Genomic DNA, 23,865 nt, shown 5'->3' on the forward strand with positions numbered 1-23,865 from the left:
GACACCCAAGGTTTCAAGATGATATTTATTATATAGTATGATCATTCAAAAATCTTTTTATCATGGCAAAAGAAAGCGGGTAAAAAGGAAAAACTCTCTAAATCAGTGCAAATTACCCCAGTTAGTGCATCTGGTCCAGTATATTATCGACTCCCTGTACAACATGCCACTGCTATTGGAGCTGTTTGGCTTCTGTCCATTAACCGCAAGTCTCAGTGTCATAGCGGATCCCCGCATCACTATTTAATGTAATGTACCGGTAATACGATTTACATTTTTTTAAATTTATAATTTTTTTTCATGCTAAAAGAGTAAACATACTAAACACTGGTACGTTAACGTACTAGAATTAGCATGCTAACATGCCGAATCCTATGTTGTGCTACACGTTAGCATGTCTGCGAGCCGGTGTTAGCATTCAGGCCAAAGTAACATTACAGAGGAAGCCAACGAAGCGAGTACATCCGTTTTTCCCCATCGCGAGTCCTGAGGTTCGTCTCACACGAGCTAGATCATGCCGGCTAGCCAAGGGGGCAGGAAGAGGCCGATGGTTCCAAGAAGGCACACGATGATGAACATCCACAGGAAGATGCGGTCAATCACCATGGCGACGTACTTCCAATCCTCTTTCACCTGCGTGGAATTACGAGCAACAGAAGAGATTAAGCAAGAAACACAAAGTTGCACAGGGAATTCTTATTGTGATGTCTGCAGTTAGTATGTTACTAAACAGCTACACTCTGGCAGTTGTGGATATTTGGACAAAAAATTCTGGTGTCTGTAAGTCAAATATTTACTCTTTTAGCTTTGATAATTTACATTATGTAAATGTCATTGTAGAGCACCCGTTTATCTTGAAAACTAATAATTGACTTGTCATCCATCTCAGGATGGGAAAAGTGCCTTTTAAGTGCCGTTCTGCTGTTAGCAGTTGTGGTGTTTTGCTGATACTCACGCTGAAGTCGGCGTCCTCGGCCCTCAGATGGTCTGCGATGTAGTGCACCCCTTCCAGGGCGCGAATGACACTTGGTGAAAGCAGGAATGTGGAGTCTGACACCGCGTTATCAGCTTTAACGGCCCTCTGGGTGAGATTGACTCTGAAGCCTGTTGAAAGTCTGTTAGTCCCTGCAGGGCCTTCCTGCTGGTTCTGGCTGTTCTGTGGGTTTTTCGGTTGGGGCGGTGGGGTCGCACCCGGAGGTCTGGGCGAAGGAGGGCGAAAGGAGAAATACGACGTCAGCGTTCCCAGCTCCAAGTCCTCGTAGGAGCTCCTGTCGGGGTCCTCCGACGCGCTCCCACCTCCTGACCAGGTGGCCGAGGTGCTTAGGCAGTTGCTGGGCCGCTTGTACCCGCCCGCCCGTCCCTGCCGCCGCACCAGAGCCGCGTCCTGCTGCATCAGCGCCAGCCGCCGACGCCGGACGTCCGGCGCGGGCCGCCGCATGAACAGCCAGCGTGGGATCAGATTGAGGAACACGGAGTGGACCCAGTGGGGCATCTTGTGGGTGCTGGGCGAGCGATGGTGCACGTTGAGCACGAAGACCGTGATGACGATGGAGAGGGTGACGAAGATCATGGTGAAGAGGAGGTACTCGCCGATGAGCGGGATGACGAGGGACGTGGACGGTATGATCTCGGTGATCAGGAGGAGGAAGACGGTGAGGGACAGCAGCACGGAGATGCACAGCGTGATCTTCTCCCCGCAGTCCGAGGGCAGATAGAACACCAGAACGGTGAGGCAGGAGATCAGCAGACAGGGGATGATGAGGTTGATGGTGTAAAAGAGGGGAAGCCTTCGAATGATGAAGAAGTAGGTGATGTCCGGGTAGATCTCGTGGCAGCAGTCGTACTTCTTCGTGTTGTATGTCCCTACGGCGTTGATGATGGCCCACTCGCCGCTCTCCCAGTAGTTGTTCAGGTCCACCGTGTTTTCCGTGCGCTCCAGGTCGATCTTGGCCTTGTCGTACGTCCAGGAGCCAAATTTCATTTTGCAGTTCTGTTGATCGAAGGGGAAGAAGGTGACGTCGATGCTGCAGGAGCTCTTGTAAATGGCAGGAGGGACCCAGCGGACTTTTCCGTTGTGGAAGAGGTGAGCCTTCGTCATGTGGGTCACAGCGAACTCTCCATCGGCGCTGGGGAAGCAGAGACCGCAAGTTGAAATATCTGGAAAACTACGGGTAAAATAACAAGAGAAACACACCCGACCAACCCTTGTGCTGAAAAAACGATCTTACCTCACTTTAAAACTATGCAGTGTAAAAATATTGATTCATTCTAATAATGATCTTCTCCAGTAATCTCTTCTCCATTCATCGCTTTAAAAACGTTACGATGAGTCCTTATCGTTCCATCAGTTTCACAGCTTTTTAATTGCACTTACAGATTGTGATCACAGCGGCTCGACGGAGCAGAACTCCATCATCAGCCGCTCTCGGTTTAATCTCCTTCTCGAGGTGGATTTAGGCGAAGGGAGAGCTTTCTCAAAATCTATTTCACACTGAAGCAACTGCACCTATGAAGGTGGACAGCGTCAACACACATGAACCCGCGATGCGCATATAGAGGTGCAGGTAACAGAAATGTTCAGCAAAAGTGTAGAAATTTGACCGTAGGAGCAGAACGTTTGATGACCACTAGATGGGGCCATTTTCATTCCATCCACCACCCAGTAAGGAGGCACCAGTATGAGCGTAACGTTACTCGTGTTTTATGTTTGTCTGCAATTCTCCATCAGTATCCACTGCATGTCATGAAAAGTAGCTGGCTTGACCCGATGATACAACAGCCTCAATGACCTGTTCCGTCTGAGCGGAGCTGTGTAGATTTGTCAATTAATCGCAAAGCTGCTTAACAAAAACTGAATGAGCAACAATTGGAATTATCAATGTATCATCTGGGCAGCAGAAACAGATACAATTATGTGGTTAAAGCTGCTCTGATGTGAATGTCTTATGCATTAATGTGTCTCGTATGACAGTTTCCCACTCACTTGTTGTAGAGGACAATGTCCGGGACCCATATGAGCTCCGATGGGACTCTTATAGACGTCACATTGTCATAGTCAGATGGCTTCCAGCGAAGTTTGTAGTCATTCCACTCCTAAAAGATACACACAATAGCTTTTGAGGCCGGCCATGATCCTTGATGCTCTTTCAATTCATCATAAATGTTGTCAAATGAGAACTCTAAGGGCAGTTTTCGATATTCTCAACATTTTAAATCACAAGACCTCCTCTGAGAAAAAGAGAAATCTTAATAATAAATCAACGCTGACACATTTTTCTGACCTGTTTAAGCCACACGTTGGTTGTCATCATTTGGTTCTTCTCATCCTAGTAGACAGAGAGAGAGAGAGAGAGATACAGTAGAGAGCTCTGTCTGTCAACCAAGGCCAGAGGAATATATGACAGAGAGCGTCTTGGAGGTTTGTCAAAGAAAACCCAAATATAGCTTGCAGCAACTTTACTTCAATAACCTGCTGGATGCAAACAGTTTTTCTCCGGCAGGGCGGAGTGCATCACGTGGGTTTCCTAGGTTTGCTTTCCACACGTTTGAAAAACATTACGAAACCGAGTAAAGACGGGATAAAGTTCCCTAATGTAACAGATATTTAACACACTAATTAGTAGTCTGTAGTGTGTCTGTGTGTATGCAGGTTTTTTCCGGTACAGTCCAACCAATCGCTGCTGAAATTCTTCATCTTTAGTAAAACTTCATTTATTTAAAACCATATATAATCCCATTAATGAAGTCTCTGGTTCACCTCCACCTCCATTAATGTTTTCATGTACGAATTGGACGAACACACAGACGCGTCGACTCACCACATCGATGAGCTGTGCGATGGACAGTCCGAACTTGACGATGACCACGTCGGAGATGTTCGACACGGGCCTCGACCACTTGTTGTAGCCGGCGAACAACGTCTTGAAGAGGTCATCCTCGGCGTGCGAGTGGGACTTCTCGTGACAAAGAACTGCAGACACATTAAATAAGATCATCCGAAGCGGTTCATATTTGATTGTATAATAACAAATACATGTAAAGGGCCGACTGCTGAAAACCAGGAGTGAGCTGCACCGCATGTGAGGATCATGTGCATGTTCTCTCATCCGCGTCTCCTCTAATCCTCACTTAACAAACTGCACCGCGTCTCGCCGTGGCTTCTGGGCGTGAAGGTGAGTTGTGTTGAACATCTCGCGGGCCTCCTTCGAAACAGCCGAGACCTTCTTTGGTAAAGTCTTATTGACTTTTTCCACATCTCAGCGAATCTTCTGATCCCTTGATCCGAGCTCCCAACGCGGGTGTCGTCCGCTAAAAACCCTCTCGAGGTGAGCAGGTGCAGGATGTGAAGTTTTTCTCCCCCTCAGTCGGCAGCAAAACTATTTCAGCTGCAAACATCTCTCAAACGTTATTATTATGAATATGAGAGGCGGCTTAATCAAATCGATTTGGAATATGCCGGCTAGACAGATTTGCGTACGAGCTCAAACTTGAGTCGGTGTATTGTTTTTTCTGCAGTGAAAAGCGTGCATATGGACAGCAAATGGCTCCTATTGGGGATTACGGCTTCTTCCTTCATCAACGCAGTCAGTCAATTACACACATCACTGCTTGCTTGTGTTAAGTAGAGGTGCGCTAATTTCTCATCAGTCAAGAGTGTTTATTGCCGAGCGGTCTGCCACTCTGTGTTACAGCTCATGCATGAAACAATTACCTCACTTTTCACTTGAGCTAGAGGCTGCTGATAGCCTTATTACATGTGTGCAATATATTCCCGAATCACTACTTGATTTATGAAACCCTCATTTTTTTTAACGAGCTTTAAAACAATGATCTGTTTAAACATTAATGTTGAACTTTTATAAAAAGGGCTTGATAATGATCACCAGTACGATACGTACTGAGTGGGACCTTTTAAATCTTCAAAGCTACTTCAAGGGACTTTATTATCAGGTTGATTTTGGCACTCCCTGTGGACAAAACGCCCCAATGCACCAGACTCCCTTTAGAAAACCTCTCATTTTACTCCACCTGTGTCCGACAGTCTGATCTGCTCAGTCTTGGTCGTACCGAGCCTCCTCCCTTCCTGTTCTCCACCACCACAATATGGTGTAGCCAATCTACTCGCTGACGGTGTTGTCTAATAATAGAGGTCATATAGAGGGGCCCGTATTTAATTAAGACCATTTCATAACCAGTTAAAAGTCGCTGAAAGCATCTTCAAATAAATATATTAGCACCATTTACTTTATTGTTAAGGAAGTAAATGATTTACTTAAACAACGTTCACAGTTTGTGTGCGATCAAATTGCACTCATTAATTAAGAGAGATCTCTCCTGGGATTTATGTACGTATTTATTGAAGCGTCTTGCCTCAAGAATCAATACTTAAAACTAAAATCAATAGAGACACCATTGGGTTTAAATGCAATTAACACTCCCTCCGGATCTTTGTTTGACCGTGTGAGGAGGTGATGCAACCCTCATGAGGTGCGCTTCCATCAAAAAGTCCATCCGCCTCCACCTCCAATGGTTGCCAAGGCCACGTCATCACCTGGCCATGGGGGGGGGTTGTGCTTCTGATGACCACAGTCACCAGTAGCTGGTCAGTGGAGGATAACAGGTGAGGGGCTTAAAACGTTGCACAGTTAAAGATCCTTAGCACTGCAGATCTCACAGAGAAATCCTGCAGGAATATGCAGATGAAGTCTGTGCAACAGTGTGACAAATGTGGGCTGTGGACAGAATACAAAGCGACAATTTAGACCACTTCTCATGGTTTGTAAAAACTAAAGAAAGAACGAAAGAAAGAAGGAGAAAGGAGGACGTGTATGCATATGCAATAATTGCCGTAGGCTGCTTGGCCACATCCTCTGCCATCACGGACTAATTTAATTCTGGCAAACAAGCAAACACCAGAGACTTCTTATCCGCCGTCTTGGCGTTCAGGGCGGCACACGCTCATCTGTCCGTGCATCTGGGGAGGGACCAGATGTGGGACCTGACAAAGGAAAGGCTCCTCGGGGCGCCATGGATCAAAGGCCCCTCCTGCCAACAGAGACTTTGAAACGAGATGACACCTTTGACCTCCGGCACATCGCGGCGTGCGCGCGTTGTACCTCGGCCAAGCGCCCCTTGGCGAGGCGCGGGGAGGACACTGAGCCGTTTAGACGACAGAGTCAGCAGCTTTTCCAGCCAGGGGCCGCTCTCGTGAAATCGGGGCTGTCGGAATTTTTTTTCCTAAAGTAAAAAGTTCACTTGAAAGACGACGGCGCGAAAAGACGTCCGCCGGTTGACTGAAACCGCAGGAGTCGATTCATAAAGCGGAACTCTGCCAGTGACAAGAGGAGATTGGCACGACAATCGAGCACCTGCTCATCTGATTGCTGCAGCATGTCAAGAGAGCAAAAGCCCATTTAAACCCTCTCGCACGTGCAGACAGGAAGACGTATTACCTGAGACCTCTTGGTGAGCAATATCAGGTCTACTGGCAGACATTAGCTTTATTAGGTTTACTGTCTCAGAGGAGTAAAATAACTAGAAAATAGAAAACTAGAAAAATAAGTGATTATTAATCAGTTGCCAACTACTCAACCTTAAAAGACATTCTTATAAAAGTCTTCTTGTCTTGTAAAATATGCACAATGCGTCTAGTAAATTTACAGCTAAAGTACCTAACTACCTCTGGGGTTGAACCCTAAAACTGAAATTCTGACTGACATTAAAACAGCTTCTGTGGCTTTTCGAGTGGAATATTTTCTCACACTATTCTAAAGGATTGGTGCATATTTTCTTTTCATATTTATTTGACTTATAAATGAGCACAACGCCAGCTTTGTCTGATAATGTTTTATTAGGAATAATTGGCGTGGATGTGGAAGGTGGCGGGTTCCGGGATCCACATTCGGCGGGTTCGCGCGCGCGAGTCGAGTCGCCCTTTCCCGACTGTCGCGAGGGGGGTTTATTATTTAAAAGAAAGAGAAAAGCATTGTGGGTGTTTTTTTTTGGACGAAAGAAACGCACGAAGGTGTCGAGACTCGAAGGTGAGTTTACAATCAGCTGCTTCTGCGCCTCGTTACTTTTCAGTTATTCCAAGTAAATCACTTAGAATATACAATATAGCGCATATAAACATTTCAAGGCGCTCTGACTGGCAGTTTATGAACTATTTCTCCTTTACATTGAGGCTATCATAAAGAAAAGGCGGTTTAAAGGAGGCGCTTACCTGTCCGACACAAGAGCAGGTAGAGAAAAGGCGTCCTCGCGGAGAACAGGTGGTTGTGTCCCATCTTGAGCTCTTCCACTTCGGAGTCGCACTTCGCCGGGGAGCACGGAGGCGTTTTCTTTCCGCCGTCAAAACGTTACCTTGAAACCGTAATTTGTGAGAAAAGTCCGTCATCTTCGCGGCCGGGAGGCATATCAGGACAACTGCAGGCCGCTGCCGTGAGCAGCGTTTTGTGGGCGGACGGTGACAGGGACGAAACTCTTGACTGAATAAGTTATTTCCCCTAAAGCTCTGCGTCCACACGCGTCACTCCTCACACTTTAGCCGCTTTGCTCCAAACGGGAGGAGAGCGAGCGAGCGAGCGACGCGCCTCTTGTTTGCGCGCTCCGACGCGCCGCGATCCATCCGGTGCCGAATCACGGAGCCGCTCTGTGACGCCCCGTATCTCACCTCTGCTCTGCTTGGCGGATTTATTTACAAGAGCATCATCACACTGGCTGACTCAGATCTCGAAAAGTTAACTCAGGAAAAATAGTCCGGTTGAATCGCTGTGTGTATCGTTTCCCAACAATTCCACCTTTCTTTTTTTTTTTACGCACGGTGGGAACGTTTTACGCGTCCTTGGTGCCGCGCCTTAAGACTTCGATAGTTCTTTTCCATTATTAGAAATAGGGTCGATTGCGTCTGTCCGGTCCGACACATCTGAGTCTCTCATCTGGTACCTATAGTCCCCCCCCCTCCACTCCTCCTCCCCCCTTTCCAGCCTTTGCTCACGCGCGGGCGCACACTCACACAAAGGATTCACCGTAAAAGTAGTAAGTTGCATGTGGGGGACGTTTATCGGGTTCGGGACCAAGTTTAAACACTTGGTAAAAAATATATATATAAATAGTTTATTTGTTATGTAAAAATGTAATGATGTAAATACGTGTCCGCTTGCAAATGAAACATATATATTTCTGTGGCAGGCAGCTAGAGGGCAGACTAGGGGAATAAATGTGCCTGTGAAGATTTAGTCCCCTTTAAACATTGATATGAGCAGAGATGAGACAGCTCGACCAAACATGGAGGAAAATAAAACAATGAATAAAATATACTTCAATATACATTGTTGGAATTCATTACACATTTTATGATTTCAAAGGTGAAAGCGTTCTCTTTCTTTCGCAAGTCCTGGCTCGACTAAAGTGACAATAAAACAATGGAGGTTGATCCGCAACAAAAGCACGTTTCACATGACATTGTTTTTCTTCTCTTTTCCGATCTTACGGTTTAAAAGGTGTTCCTTGTTTCGTAGGTGCTTTTCACGATGTGTTTCCTTTATTACTTCCTATTCACACACATTTCATAATTGAGAAAATATGTTCCCTCAACCACAGGCTGTTCTCCAAACAACAGATTAACGACGGATGTCACAGCTTGACTTTTTATTGTTACAAAAACACATTTTCCCCCTGGAAGCCACCAGTCATCCTAAAGCGTATCCCGGCCCTCCATCCTCACCCTGGAACCAGATGGTCCTCCCGTCCCTTCTTCTGCAGAGGACAAACACGGCCGTTGTGTTTGGTCTCTGACGGCCAATCAACTTGGCTCAAACCAGCACCACATACTGTTGCCACATTTGAACCCAACCATTCCCACAAATGGCGCCTGGATGGAAAATAACATTTAATAGGAGTTTTTAATAGCATTTTCTTTTGCTCAACAATGATTTCTTTGCTTTGCAAATCCTTAATTATCTTAACCTTCCTGTCAATTACAGTTGAAGTAATGCCTGACCTTTACATATTGTTTGATCTTAATTCACTTAAAATATTAGATCGTAGAGCTTCTGGTCTCACGCGTGAAACATCCTCAGTTGGAAGATGACAACGGGCCGCTAACTTTTCCCGACACTTCCTTAGCGATGAATCTTGGCAGTGTCTTTCAGCTGCTTGCTGAACGAAGCGTGCAGGGCCTGCGAGGACGTCTCCAGCCGGTTGGCGATGTCTCCGGCAACACGGAGCAAGTCTTCAAAGGCCGAAGCCCCGTCCCGCATTCTGCTCCAGAGAGAGACGGACAATCCGCAGGGACGGCAGGGAAGGAGCCATCATATGCGGAGAGAGACGGAGTAAGTGAAAGAGAAGCCGAGGACGTTGAATACATTACATGGAGTGTGATGCACACGGCTGCTGATATTGCCGGTTATGTAGTGGATATAATTGTGTTAAGGGGGAGACACATAGAAGGTGTAGAGCGAAGCTCCACGGTGATAAATAACTTTTGCAAACGCATAGAAAAATAGTCAATTTAGAAGTGCACCATAACGTGATAATGATATCTGGTTGTGTGGATGTGAATGCTCTTTAGGGTTCATGTAGCAAACACTGATACCAATCTGGAGCGCCAGCAGGGACACAATGCAGGGGCCTCGCGACATGCTATTGCTCATTTCTTTTGATTGACGTGTATTATGGAAGAGCGGACGGAACAGCAGTCATCTGCACATTTATTCAATAAAATGAAAAACGGTTGCCTGTCTTTGCTCTCAATCGAACACAGATGTTGGCTCCCAGTTTCTCCAATTTCTGTTTCCAGTATTTCCTTTTATTTAATTCTTCAGCTTGCAAGCGAACCCAATTAGAACATATCCTTTTGTCAGCTTCTCCCTTCACATTCTTGCCTCAACCCTTTTCTGAAGCCGGAGCACAATCTCATTCTGCTGAATTTCTTGAAAAAAGCAGATTCCCCACACTCACCTCTGCATTCCAGCGCTCGACTCCTCCCCTTCCAGCTGCTTTTGCATATCCTCCTCAGCCTTCTCCACCACCTCGTGGCAACTGCTGTTGTCCTCTGCGATGCCAACGACATTTTCCCTAATCAGGTCTTCGTAGGTCTGATCTCCCAGCTCCGCCCCCACAAACTGCTCCAGGTTCTCTATCACCGCCTTGTTTGCGTGCTGGACGGCCTGCAGATAGGCCAGCTGCTCTCTCTGGGCCTTCAGCCGTCGAGCCGAAGTAGCCGTGGTGCTGAAGTGGACCGAGCACTTGTCCGGTTGAGGCCCGTACCGCAGCTCCGGGGAAGCTGGGGTTGGGAAAGCTGCTGATGTCATCCAGTCCTGATGGTTTCCTATCCTAACAGGCTCGTCGCCGGCTGCCCGAGATGTTTCATTGGTGGCCGTTATCGCCGGCTCCATTTCAAAGCCCGAACCCCAATCTCCGCTTTGGCAAAGCGTCGGGGTCGCCATGGATACCCAGGCCAGGACGAGGTGCGTCCAACAACACCACATGGTAGCCTGCAAAGAGGAGGAGGTGAGCGACTTGATCAACAGGCAAAGACGTTTTAGGAAATATGCTGCTTGTCGTGAATGAGAGGAAAAGATAAAGGACATTCTCGGGTTTTTAACGGCGAATGCAAGAAAAATGAACAAAATCCGCAGAAAGGCCGGTTTAGCCCACACAGTGCAAGCTACACTTTGAGTTAGTCTGTAAAATGTTTCATACATGTAATGAGTTCATTAACTCTTTTAAAAATCAATATCTCTCTCAGATGGAGCATCGAGGGAATATTAAGTTTGTCCATTATCCCCCTTTTCTGAATCAAAGCTTCTCCACTCAGCTCCCACAGTAATCAGCGATAAACACTTGGGAATCCAAAGAATCACACGCTGTTTTATTGAGTACATAAGCACGGCTAAAAGTCTAATCTAACATTTTCCCGCTGTACTTTCTGCATCTCAATGTTTGAAACCGTGGTATTTAAATCAAGCCGACACAGTGGAAAGTTTTCCTGTGGCCTTAACGTCTTAACCACGTGGAGACGACCTGCCTCCGACCTCTCATAAACTTTCGACATTTACTGTATGCATTTCCCGGTCGACGTTCCCTCTGTCACACCGTACCCTTCGGCATCGTAGAGATTGCGACTTGTTTAATTTTAATTTTGCAGTGACTCAAAAAAACGTGACATTCTGAATGTCACACTGCATATTTTAGCAGAGAACATTTCATACCAATGAACCCATACCTTTATGTTATGGTATGACATGCATTGTATAATATCAAGTCAACAAAGCAGAATAGAATATTGTATATATCCCGAGGACTTGCACAGAGCGCTGCACGAAAATACAAGATTTTCCTGGAGAAAATTGATTTGTTCTCTATTTTTCCACAGTTTTCTTAGACCACAAATTAGCAACAAGATCTGCTGCTTGTGTTTTGTTTCAATACTGTAGAAGGCCTCATACTCGGTGGTTTGCCCGTGGTTTGGCAGATGCATTTGAGCCGTGTTAAACTAGACGAGCTCCTCCTACAGCAGTGTTTGTGCAGCTTTTGGTAAGTCGCGGCTGTCTGGGGAGCACAGGGCGGGGGCTGCTTTTACACCTTTTCTGACATCACTTGTTTCTTTTGTCACAAATAGATTCCGCTTTCCAGTCGGCATGTGTCATAATCAAACAGCAAACGGAGTCGTTTTATTATTCTCTCATAGTGCCACTCCGCGTCTCTCTTGTGCATCTGGTAACGAATATTTAAAATACCCGATCGGAGTGTTCTGTGCCGTCGGAGGACTGGTTTCCGTTGTGGTTTGCCTTAACAGCAGCCTGGAGACCATTTCCACGTCTCTTTGCTGGACTTGAAACGCGAGTTGGTTGTTGACTCGCACGTTTTGTGCCGTAGAAGTGTCTTTAGGATGAGTCTGGGTGTGGCCAGAGTCCATAAAACAACCCACTGTTGGCGCTTCTCTCTGCCTCCGTCTGTTTCTGATTACTTTGACCCCCGCGCGTGTTACAGCAGCTGTAAGAACAGTAGTAAACAGAAATACCTAAAACAGACAGGGACTGCAAGCCGAGGCACGATCAGGGAGCGTTGCATCATCAAGTTTGGGTCATACATGTGCTCATTTGATTGACACGTGCATTGTAAGGGATGATGTTATCGACTGGAATAATTTTAAGAGGATTTTTTCAGATATTATTCACTCCAGGAGCATTTACTAACACCTTGTTTTATTATGATAGACATCCGCTGCTTTAGTGTGACAAGTCATTCTCTATCCCTGAACGGACCACAAGTGTTCAAATCTTTGGAAAAATATTTCAGTTACAACCGATTCAGAAAGCAGACGCGTGGGTGAGTTTACTGTGAAATGTGTCATAGGATTAATGACGTATTCTCATAGGAGAGCTGAAGTAAACCTTTTTCTCCGAACTTTTGCAGTAAAAGTTTTACTGCACACAGTGACAACCTATTCAGCCCAATGACGGAATGAAGCCATCGGAAATGTAACTGCTCTTAAAATGTCACCGTACGGCGTCTGTGTTCAGTTACCAGCGCAGCAGTTAAGTGCAAAGGACATTTAGTGACATTATTTGGTCTCGTGAAGGACGCTCACTGGGAGCACGAGATGTCCCCGATGGGCAGGAGCACTGGCCTTTGTCTTAGCAAAACGTCTGCCCAACTTCCACGCCGGCGTCTTCATGTTTAGTTATAGAGTTTGTGTTAAGATCTCTTTGGCCTGTCGTGACCTTTTTTGGCTTTGCTGTGAAGCAGCTGTCATTGTGAAGTGGCTTTCATAGGCTGACTTTTCTTTTGGCTTTGAATAGCAGAGAGAAAGAGCCCAGAACGTCGACCGAATGCTTCACTTGTGTATAAATTTCAAAGACAATGAAGTTGTTTAGTGGTGCGGCAGTGCAGGGATTATTGATTATTGGATTTTCGGTTATAATTCAAATTGTTTTTTTCCACTTTCGCTGGTCATTGAAGGCTCTGAACAACTACTTTGAATATATATACCCAGAATGCATGATTATGCTACTGTGGTTTAGGCTGCACAGTTACATTAAAATATACAATTTCCCCACCTTGTTTTGAATCTAAGACTAAGAAAGACTAAGAATAATTTCCCAAATTTGGTCCCACAAAATCTTGCACTACCAACTATCTAGAATTAAAATCCAATCTAATCTGTGATCAGAAGAGCGGCAGATTTACACAATCAGGAAACTGGAACAGGGGGATGTTTTCTTGCATATGCATGCAAGATGTACTGACGAGATTAATGAATTATCAAAGTAGTTCAAACATGTTTATCACTCAGTCAATTAATTTGGATAGGATGCGAATTGGTGAATTATGTTGGCATAATTGCATATTTTGACATATTTACCTGTGAAATATTGTTTTTCCAGCCTTCTAGGGGTCCCAGCGCGTGTAGAATTTGATACTCGTCCCAAGCAGCATCTTCTAGCTGCAGGTCAGAGCTAAACTGAGTGTGTGTGATGTAGCTGGGCCCCTCTGACAGGTGTGTTTTTTTACATATAGAGAGGCCTCACAGGTTCAGTGTTTGATTTCAATGATGGGTTTCATGTAAATTAGATACAGACTTGGCGGCATAATAATTCAAGAGGGAAATAACGATATGTTGACGCATACAGACACACGGAACAAACATACCATCTGAGATAGGAAATATGTCTCTTCAAAAGCCTCCACATCTCAAACGTTGTTCTGCAACCAAACACAAACCTATTTGTCTGTGTCACATAAAAAGGAGCTTGGGTTGTTCTTAGGTTTCTTTCTCTTTACCGTTGCTGTCAGGAATCCCAAGCGTCCCATTACACCTTAAAATAAAAGTTTTATAAATCCGAAAACCAAACTTACCAAAACTCCGGTTCGTCACAGCTAAATTCTGCCACCTCCACTTTTTTTTCAGTCCACCTAAACGATTCAAGAGGCTCAGAACGACCATTCACAGGCTCGCAGAACAAATGCTCACGACTTCTTCATGTCAGGGAAGAAGAAGAAGAAGAAGAAATGCACACACACACACACACACACACACACACACACACACTCAATTAGGGTTTGGCTGGAGAGCGTGGCCGTCTCCTGTCTGCTGCCGGGAGGGAAAGGTAGGGGAGGGGGACGCATGTAGAAAAGGCTGAGGCTGAATGATTTCTTTCTTTGCAGTGGAAATAGGGGCTGGCAAGAGGAGGGGCGACGAGGGGGAGTAATCTACTTCACATCTGCGGGCTTTGATGGGGGAAGAGGGTTCCTTGGTGTGGGGGGAAAATGTGCTTTATGACGAGGCTGCATATGCATTTCTTATTCATTCTAAGGATACGACGTGAGTGTTTTAAAACGCGAAAAAGAACACCAAGCTCTTTTCCCGAGCAAATAATAATAAAAGTCTAGTTGCCGTAATTGTGATCTGCACAGTTCAAGAGGTGTAAAACACTTTAATATCCAAATTGTCAGCTACCTTCCTCTGGTGATACGATTGCTGATCTTTTGTTTTAGGCATTGATGATGTGATGATTAGCTTCATATATTGTTGCATCCCTTTATCCGCGGTGAAGGAGTCGCATTTCACAGCAGCTGCGGAACCCAATTGGATAAAATGATCATGATTACCGAGGCGGTGTAGAAGACAAGGCCTAGCATTAAGGATACAATGGAGATGGAGCATCTTCAGATCTAATAACCAAGTTGTGGTTCTTTTGTGGGCCATCATATATTAGCAGAGTGCTATTTAACAGCAGGTATGAATGGGTCAATTTTCTCTCCCTGCGGAGATGTTTGTATTTTCTTTATAGCAGAATAACAGACAGCACAAAAGCTAGAAAAAATAATCCACACGTCGCTGGACAGGCAGGTGGGTTCACTGGGAAGAAAAGAAAGAAGAAGAAATTCAATTCTTAATGTTGGAGGTACAAATGAACATCAGCCGCCTGTACCTTTTATCCTCACTTCACATTGCATACTGGTCACTTTTGCAGGTTGGTATAAATTGCAGCACAGTTTGGTTTACTAAACTTATTTTCATAAGCTCTGTCCTAACTTGAACAGAATTACACTACCCTCAACATTTGTATTGCATTATGTGCGTATTTCGTCTTTCAAATCTTAAAGGCTGTTGGAAATAAACCTGGGAAGCATCTCCTTTGAGTCACACACGTTACCCTCACATTGCAGCCAGCTGCTGCTGTCAAACAGTTAAAAGCCCTCGGCCATGTTTACACATGCATGTAGCATGTCCAAGATGCTCCATTATTCTCAGGAAGCAAGGCACCATATGGGAGCTATTTTTCATTCTCAATGTAAACCATAACTGACCTCAACGTCCTTGACCTTTGCAGTGGATGTTAGATGGAATGCAGCAGCTTCCATCGAGTCCCCAGGTAAAATGTTTTAGAGATAACGAGCCCTGTCCTTCGGAGCGCAGTATTTCTTTCGAAGGGATTGGATTATTTAACCGGAATGTTTACAAAATGCACAGTAGATTAGACCGACCGAGAATATATATTGACCGAGAAACTGTTTCGGCGTTTTCTAATTGGCCGGCAGCTCGTGTGCCCCGAGGGCCGCTATTGAGCAAGGACTCTCCGCTCTCTGCAGCCACTTATCCACGGGCTGCGCACAGGCGACGAGTGCCACGCTGTGCCGCAGCTGATAAACTCTGCTAATCCACTCACAGTTCAGGCTTCTCCTCTTAGTGCTCAGCACCAGTGTGTCGCCTTTTAACCGCTCGGGTCGGAGCGCCTCGGGAGGAACGGTCGGGGATTTCGTTCACTTTTTCACATTCGTAACACGTTGGATTGATGTGAGATGCGTGGTGCTGTTTGGTAACAGTGACATATTGTAACGCATTGCTCAATTGTTTATCAGGCATTTGGTTTTAAATGTAGCTATTTGGATTTTTTCATGAACATTTTCTTTTCTTACCCCTTAAATACAATGAAACAGTCACACAAGCTTTTAGACAATGATTCGTTTTCAATATCAAATAAGTAAAAACAACAATATTGAGGAATAGCGGTTCTTAATGAATGAATTCCTTTAATTGAACCAAAAGACAGGTGACAGCGCCGTCCCAGGCGAGAAATGAGAACCGTCCGACTGAGTCGCTGTCACCATTGCTCATGTTTGGACGTAATCCATGACGGCTCGCAGCCGGGGCGATGAGGTGATGAGGAGGCGGCGCCTGATGCTTGGAGACAGCCGCCTTAAAACAATGCATAAATTCTAATAAAACTTGAATTTGAGGTGAGCCAACGCTGGCGCACACACAGAGGGATGAGGATGAGGAGACGAGACACGCAGCAGACACACAGGATTGTGTGCGCCGTCCACAACGCTAGTTGACTCATCATGATGCATTTTAGTACCGTCATTTCTAGTTATTTTGCTCTTATCATTCATCACTCAACCAGCGGGCATTTATATACAGACACAAAATATGATTTGGCAAAAAAAAAGAAAATGAGCCATGAAATCAGGTTTCCCTGTAGATTGTTTTGTCATTTTGATTGGCATCTGTCCGCAACAGCGGATTGACTCCCTGCAGACACAGAGCGCCGCTGCCTCGCCTTCAGTAAATCTTGTGTAACCAGCATCAGAAAGCAAACTAACACTTTCATATGAGTTAGCTCTATAGAGAAGTCGACCGGGTCTCTGCTGATGCTGCATTGCCAAATTGTAAATATGTTACTCTAAGAGCGGTGCTTTGGAAGGCGCAGGTTGAGTTGTGATTGGCTGTGATTGATGTAAGTCCCCAGCACACCCACTGCCGCTGTGTGATACTGGTCCCCTCTAATCCCACCCCATTACCCAAAGGGCCACGGGTCACAAAGATATCTGAAGTGCCATCTTGACCGCATTTAATGCGGCACATCTTGTTCCCTCAAAAATAGCACAATCCTACATGGCGTTTTAGGTGGAAACTGCGAGGCTGGGAGTTAAATCCGTGTTTCAGCCAAAGGGCGCTTCGGTCCGCACGAGCTGTCCGGGCTTTGCTAAGTGTTTCACAGCAGATGCCAAAAAACGCAGACCTCCATCCGGGCCTCGTTATATAAGCGGCAGGAAACGAGACGTCCCGAGGACACGGCGAACACTGATCAATCAGACTGACACTGATTTGGACCAACGGAAAGACAACGTGTCATAGGCAGTGTCCTTTTACATCCCAGTTTCCTTAGCTTAGGTTCAATGCCATTAAATGCTGCAGGATTAAAATGAGATAATGTCAAAATGCAATCAGGGAAACGTAATTAGCCACGTTTGTGTTCTTCCTGGAGACCACAAGCACAAAGCAGATGACTACAGATCTATAGAAGCCCTCGCACAACTCATCTTACAGGTATTTCTCCACAAAACGTATATGAATAATGTAATTTGAAGCAACATATCACAATGTCAATAAAGATAATAAGCTTGTTTCCATATATTATACCATCAACTTTTTATGGACAATTCAAACAGTGAAAATGTGCTCGTAATCCAAACAATTTTGCAACTTTTTTTAAGCGTCATGTTGAATATGTGATATATGATTGCAATATCATTATGAACTTGGACATCTTCCATCACAAATGAAATCATCGATGTGGTTCAGCGTTTATTGTCCAGTCCATCAAAGAACATTGAGTACTAGGTACCCGTTTGAGATTGAGAGAGCGCATCACAAGAGAAAGTGGAGAAGGCCATAGTATTTGAGCTTGAATTTTCAAAATATCCATAATGTACAGCCGGGGGGGAATGTAGGCCAGTTTGCTAACATTAATGTTTTGATATTCAGCACCATTCATACACCACTGCTGCCTGAAGCTAAATGGGAAATAGCAAACGTTATCAAAAGGAGTTGGACACCATTACAATTAATATGTAATGCAGTTTTTAAAACATGCCATAAAAAAATGATCACGTAGTTGGCTGAACAGCTCTTTGACTCAAATTCAGCAAAAATGGAATCATAACAGAAGCAGCGTTTGATTCTACATATTCTCATGCTGTGTCCATGTGCTCGTGGTTTTAGATGGACTTGTAAATAATTACCTCTGATGTTTTGCCAATTTCAAAGCTCAGAAAGCAACATAACTCCTAAGAATCCGTACTTTCATTGAGAGCATATTGCACACACAATCCGTGCGTCCGTAAGACAGAGATAACAAAATGTCTGTCGGCAGATTTTCAATTATTTGTGCTCTGCCACCGCTAGAAGTTTCTACGAGCTTTAAAGCTTCTACTGGTTGAACAGTGACAGGTGAGTTCGAGCCTCCGTGCCGCTCGCTGTCAGAGGTTCAGCGCACCGTGCCGCTGTCACACCTGTTCACACCGTTTGCTGGATGTCAGAGATACAGGCCTCTGGCTTCCCGCAGTCCCTGAAGTGGGCGGGAGGAATCACAGCAGGACAGGAAGCAGCTCACAAGCCACTAACATCTAAGATCTCTTGGGGTTCATTCGCTACGGTGAAGCCGAAACCAATCTTAAAACAGCAAAGTAAAACTCTTCAGCCGGCTGCACTTCTGCAGTCTTATACGCGCTAATCCTTAGTTCTGGTCTTATTTTTGATCTTGCTTTTATTCCCGTCCCTCCCTTTCCTTGCTAATATCCTTGAAGTTAAGGCTATTGTTAGAAAAGCGATAAAGGACCTTTAGGCGACAATTTATCCAATAAAGCAAGTTAAGACTAAGTCTGTTACACCATGTAAGTCACAGATGGAGATTGAAGATGGAGAAAGGAACACTTTCTTTTACGACTAAGAGCAGTTTTCCTGCTCAAATTGTTTTATTTGATGTAGTTTAGGATTTAGAATATCTAGAAGATGAAAGGAAAAACATAAATTTACTTTATTTTTTATTTTATTTAATGAGTTATTTGATTTACTACTTTGTTAAATATCTGAAAACAACTTCAATTATATTGGGTTAAAAAAGTTGTTTTTTGTATCCTCTTGAGGTGGATATTTCTAAAAACATAAAAAAATAAGTATAACAGGAAATTCTGTAAGCAAGTCAGCTGAATTCACAACCTCTATCTCGCGGTGCCCCTCTGGTTGGTAAATGGAAGCAGGTCAGCGGCAGAAAAGTGAGAATCTAGACCCCAGCTGCTTCCTCGTCCAAGCCGGGACTCCTAATCAATACCAGGCAGCCAAAAGAGACGTATCGAGAAATTGTCAGGGGGTCGGGGTCACAAATACCCGGCAGGTCTGGTGTGGCAAATTGAACACGGGGATTGCAAGAGTGCGCGGGGTGCTGATCCATCTGAAGGAAGACAAAGAATAGAAATATTCCATTGTATTCCTCCCCTGTAGCTTAATACTGAATACGTTTCATCAGAAAGAAGTTCTGGAAAAAGTTTTATTTTCGGTGTTTGGTTCGTTTCTTCAAAAAGTGGCATTTGGACTGAAAAGCGCGATCAATCCCCTCCTTCCTTTTATCCTCTCTGGATGCTGGTTTTCCGGCGGCTGCCCGCCATCGGCATTCAGGTCACAGCTGCGCCGAATGCACTCAAGATGGCAGTGAGGGAATCGGGCCGTCTCTTCAGGCTCCCTTCAGTTTGCTTTAATAATGGGATTTCCACACGTCACACACACAAACTCACTGGGCGCTAATGTGGGGGAATAATATTTCCTCGAAAAGGTTCACTTGGGTCCCAAATTGAATTTTTAACGTTACATTGATTTTAAAAGGCTGGCTGTAGCACTTGTAATGCCCAGAAAAATAGCAGTGTGCTCCAGCGAGCAGCAAGCAGAGGATTAAATGTTGGCGCCGCTGCGAATATGCCACTACTGGTACAGATCATACTTTTAACACTGACGATTTAAGCCTACTGTAAATGTGTGCTGTTATCCAGAAGCATGCTGGGTGTGGAATCTCGGGTTGTTTTTCGCTTGATGCTCCTCATTTCCTCTCGTTTCCTGCACTCCCACCTTGGCACAAATACACACACACACACACACACACACACACATACGAATATTCCCTCACGCAATCATTAGTGACACAGTATTTCACGAAATGTGCTCAGTGATCGCATTAAGACATGGACATTACCCATCTACAAAGCTCCGTCTGAAGCATCGCACAAAGGTTTCGCACAAAATCCATCTGCCGCATTTCAATGAGGAGCTTGATTTCTCAAGGTGGAGGCCGCTATTCCCAGTGTGGCTGAATGTGAAATGAATCTTTGCGGATATTGCTTGGTAGTTAAAGCATTGTCTAAACCAATATCAGTGAGTGATCTGTTGATGCAGCCCTTTCTGTGTGTTGTATTATTTCACGATTATGAACAGTGTCACTTATGAATCTTTCATGTCTGAACCCTAAAGATGTCTGTATGCATGAGCTGATGGTGCTTGTCCAGAATCCTCCACCTGCTCCTTGTTGGGGGGGGGGGGGGTATCCGTCTCAGCTGATTTAGTTTGTTTATGGTCATCTTACATATTTAAAAAGAAGCAGTAAAGAGCGGACATCTGGTTTGACAACTAAAATATGTTTCACGGGCTTCACAGAGAGAGTTTATATTGATGATGTAAGTACTTCTTTGTGTTATTGTGTGTGGGTATCAATGTGTGTGTGTGTGTGTGTGTGTCTCCTGAACTGCTGAGTCATCATTCTGCAGCCCGTTACTGGATCATGACACACCGTCACTGCCGGTAACAGTTTTGACTGGTTGCATTTCTGCATCAGTACATTTGATTTATTAATATAGTAAATAAGCACTTAAACATTAGCACAACAATAAACCGTACATTTCACCATGCATAAAGACTGCTGAAAGGCCTTTCTGCTCCCCAGGGAATATGAGCTACTCTATAACTTCTAGATGCACGATTCTAGATGTAGTGATTGGACAATTGAAACAGCATACTGTTTGAAATAAACGTAGCGTTGGCTAACAAGCGTCCCTTCGGCCTGCTGCAGAGTCGTCTTCAACAATCTGAAAATCTGCTCCCTGTGATTATTGAGCTGAAGCACATGTGCTACTGTGTCGTTGGAAAGCCACGTGGACCCTCTGGTTGCAGTTGGCCTTCCCACTTGGCCGGTGTGTGTAGAGGACTAAAGGAGGAGCCGCCTGGAGAGCGAGGTCTCAGCTCCACTTCAGTCACGGATGTATTTTAAGAGGAGCCCCAAGTTGGGGACTTTTCGGTACAATGAAAGTCGCTCAGTGCGAGTCGCCACTGGAAAAAATGCAACGCAAGACTAAGTAGTGGCGCCTGATCCGGTTCTTGTTGTGCATCCGAGGCGACAGACAGAAGGGATCTACAGAGATCTGTGGGACTTAGTTGTTTGGCAACAGCTGTCCATCCCGTTGTCTTCACACTTGGCAGGTGTTTTATTTCAGAAGGTCATTTGGATGACGGGGAACATAAAAAAAACTGCATGCAGCAAGACCAGTTCACGAGCAGACACATTCTGAACGCGCACGCTGGTCTGATCGAGATGCGCAAAGAGGTCTGACTAAGGTGGTGCAGCAGGATGCACAGACCGGCAGAGAGAGAGATGAGTGACACGAAGGAGAGCGCGCTGCAATGCTGAACGCTGCCTCTCTGGTGCAAAGAGAAAAATAAATGTACCTGCTCTGTGTTTTCCCTTTGCAGGTATGAGGCGCCCTTCTCCTTTATACCCTTGTCCATTGAAGGCCGCTTATACAGCTCATTCTCCTCGTATGGTCAACGTCCCTCCCGTGTGTGTGTGTGCTGTTCTGGGTCAAGGGCTCGGCTCAGGGCAACGCTGTATTGCTCCTCTCACATTACTGTGCTTGGTTACAAAACAAGCTGATGGCACGGCTTTAGTCAGGGTCACATCTCTGTAGATCCAATTCCATGTACATGCAGAGAACTAGGATTTAGCCTTCACGGCTCAATACTGGCGGACATTGCATGTGCAGTACAAGGCTGGTCAAAAAGTCTCATCATGTTATGTTTTTCTGGGGCTTCTAGCAGAAAGAAGTGAGACCGCTGGGCTCACATCTCACAGACAATGGAAACGGATACAGAAGACTGTATATCAGAAGCTCATTGTTACGATGATGGTTAATCCGTTTGGTTTTTCAATGGTCAGGACTTTATAGTTATTCCTCACACAGGAAGCTCCCATGATGCTCAGTAGAGGAAAGCGTGTGCCGCTGAATCCTTTAACATTCACTTCTCCACTACAGTTTTAAATTATCATCCTACACTTCTGGATCAACAGAAAAAGTTTGAAGACCAAGTTTTGAAAATTATTTCTAATTTAATTTTATAAGCAGAAATGGTGCCAGCTTCTCAAAGATGAGCTGGAGATGTTACTCCGCTACTCGTTCACTGGCTTGCAGTCTATGCAGTTCTTAGTGACACGTTTTATGGAGCACTCGGCAGCTCTATACAATTCCCTAATTAATTCTCATCCCAGTGAGTGAAAGTGAGAGGACGTTTAAGGCCCCTTAAAGGCAAAGTCAATTAAGGAGTCCAGGATGATTTATTGTTGATACAAATACATTTTCTAATTCCCATCGGACAGCAATTTTACAATGAATTTAAATTAACTGTAGGTTTCATCATAATTGTTGTCAGTCTCTCAAACCTCCCTTAAAAAAGCTTCCGACATAGATTAATGATACCTATTTAATATTAAAATTAAACACAAACCTTTGGCAAGGAAAACATCTTGATCAAAACGTCTTGGTCAATTTCATCTTCATCTTTGTCAAATGGACAACAAGTGAACAAGTCGAGGTGTTGTCTCATGTAGAAAAGTCATAGTTTCCTCGGTAAATTATAAATACAGGTTTGTGAAGTAAATGTGAAGTTCACAATGCAGATGCCTGGTTGAAGTCGGGTGGATCGGGTCCAGCTTACATCCAGGACATGGTCAAACCCTACATCCCAACCCGCACTCTCCGCTCTGCATCTGCAAAACTACTCGTCCCTCCCTCACTGAGAGCAAAATACTCGACTAGGTCTCGACTCTTCGCTGTCCTTGCGCCGAAATGGTGGAACGAGCTCTCTGAAGACACCAGGACCGCAGAGAGCCTTCACATCTTCCGCCGCAAACTAAAGACACACCTCTTCAGACTCTACCTCGACTAAAGACTAACAAATTGTAGCACTTAAATTGTACTTGTAACGTCACTCATCTATAGCAAATTGTAAATTGGCTTATTTGAGGAAATTGCACTTTCTTGTTTCTTGTTCTCCTGAGTTTGTACCCTATGGTTGAATGCACTGTTTGTACGTCGCTTTGGATAAAAGCGTCAGCTAAATGACATGTAATGTAATGTAATGTAAAAGTCTGGCAAACTGTTTATATGTATATATTAATAGAGAGAAATTATAAGCAGACACGGTGTCTTGACTTTTAGTTTCCCACAACAACATCGGACAGTTTGTTCTACGCTGAATGCATGACCGGCTCCGCTGGTTTGTTTTTGCAGGCGGCCGTGTTCATTCAACCCAAAAAGCCCAAATACCAACTACAGCGTGAAATGTGTCTCTGTCAGTGTTGTCAGGCCAGCCTCCGACGTTACCTCAAATCATACCAGGAACTACGGTTTATTGGTGTTTCCTCTTTTTATGTCTATATTAAGTTAGAGGAAATATAAAGCGACCCTTTAGAAGCTGCTTCTGAACCCTCCTAAACAGTCATTTAGGGACGCGGGCTGTAATTTCAGAGTTGGGGATTGAATAATTGATTGTTCTATCAGATCTCGGAATAAATGAAGAATCAACAAGCACTTTTTTAAATCACATTTATCACAGTCTATCAAAGGTCTCCGTGCTCCCATTGTGTAACAAATGAACCTATTAGGTGCTAATTAGAGCCTGGATTAATGTGATAGCCGAGCAGTGACAGGGTGAAGGATGTACTTCCACTGTGAGGAGGCACAGCGAGCACGACTAAC

General features: G+C 44.8%; 3 protein-coding genes across 3 annotated transcripts in view; 1 reads left to right on the top strand and 2 right to left on the bottom strand.

Moving 5' to 3' along the window:
* Positions 1-15: 15 nt before the first annotated feature.
* On the bottom strand, positions 16-7,939 carry chrna2b (cholinergic receptor, nicotinic, alpha 2b (neuronal)). The gene is made up of 6 exons (XM_040160674.2): positions 7,223-7,939; positions 3,819-3,970; positions 3,282-3,326; positions 2,984-3,093; positions 956-2,126; positions 16-633 (listed from the first exon to the last, which is right to left on the bottom strand). The coding sequence occupies exons 1-6, from the start codon at positions 7,284-7,286 to the stop codon at positions 508-510; spliced, it is 1,668 nt and encodes a 555-aa protein (XP_040016608.2). The 5' UTR covers positions 7,287-7,939; the 3' UTR covers positions 16-507.
* Positions 7,940-8,634: 695 nt separating this feature from the next.
* Positions 8,635-10,490, bottom strand: LOC120808074 (uncharacterized). Its single transcript, XM_040160676.2, has 2 exons — positions 9,961-10,490; positions 8,635-9,261 (listed from the first exon to the last, which is right to left on the bottom strand). Exons 1-2 carry the CDS (start codon positions 10,488-10,490, stop codon positions 9,123-9,125), a joined length of 669 nt encoding a protein of 222 aa, XP_040016610.2. The 3' UTR covers positions 8,635-9,122.
* The window catches only part of LOC120808075 (cilia- and flagella-associated protein 20-like), a 32,151-nt gene continuing 18,688 nt past the window's right edge, over positions 10,403-23,865 (top strand). Inside the window, exon 1 of the mRNA XM_040160678.2 lies at positions 10,403-10,512. Within this exon, the coding sequence (XP_040016612.1) occupies positions 10,447-10,512 (66 nt within the window). The 5' untranslated portion in view covers positions 10,403-10,446. The remainder of the gene's footprint in view (positions 10,513-23,865) is intronic.

Source organism: Gasterosteus aculeatus, chromosome 18, assembly GCF_964276395.1.
Source record: "Gasterosteus aculeatus chromosome 18, fGasAcu3.hap1.1, whole genome shotgun sequence".
Lineage (NCBI taxonomy): Eukaryota > Metazoa > Chordata > Actinopteri > Perciformes > Gasterosteidae > Gasterosteus > Gasterosteus aculeatus.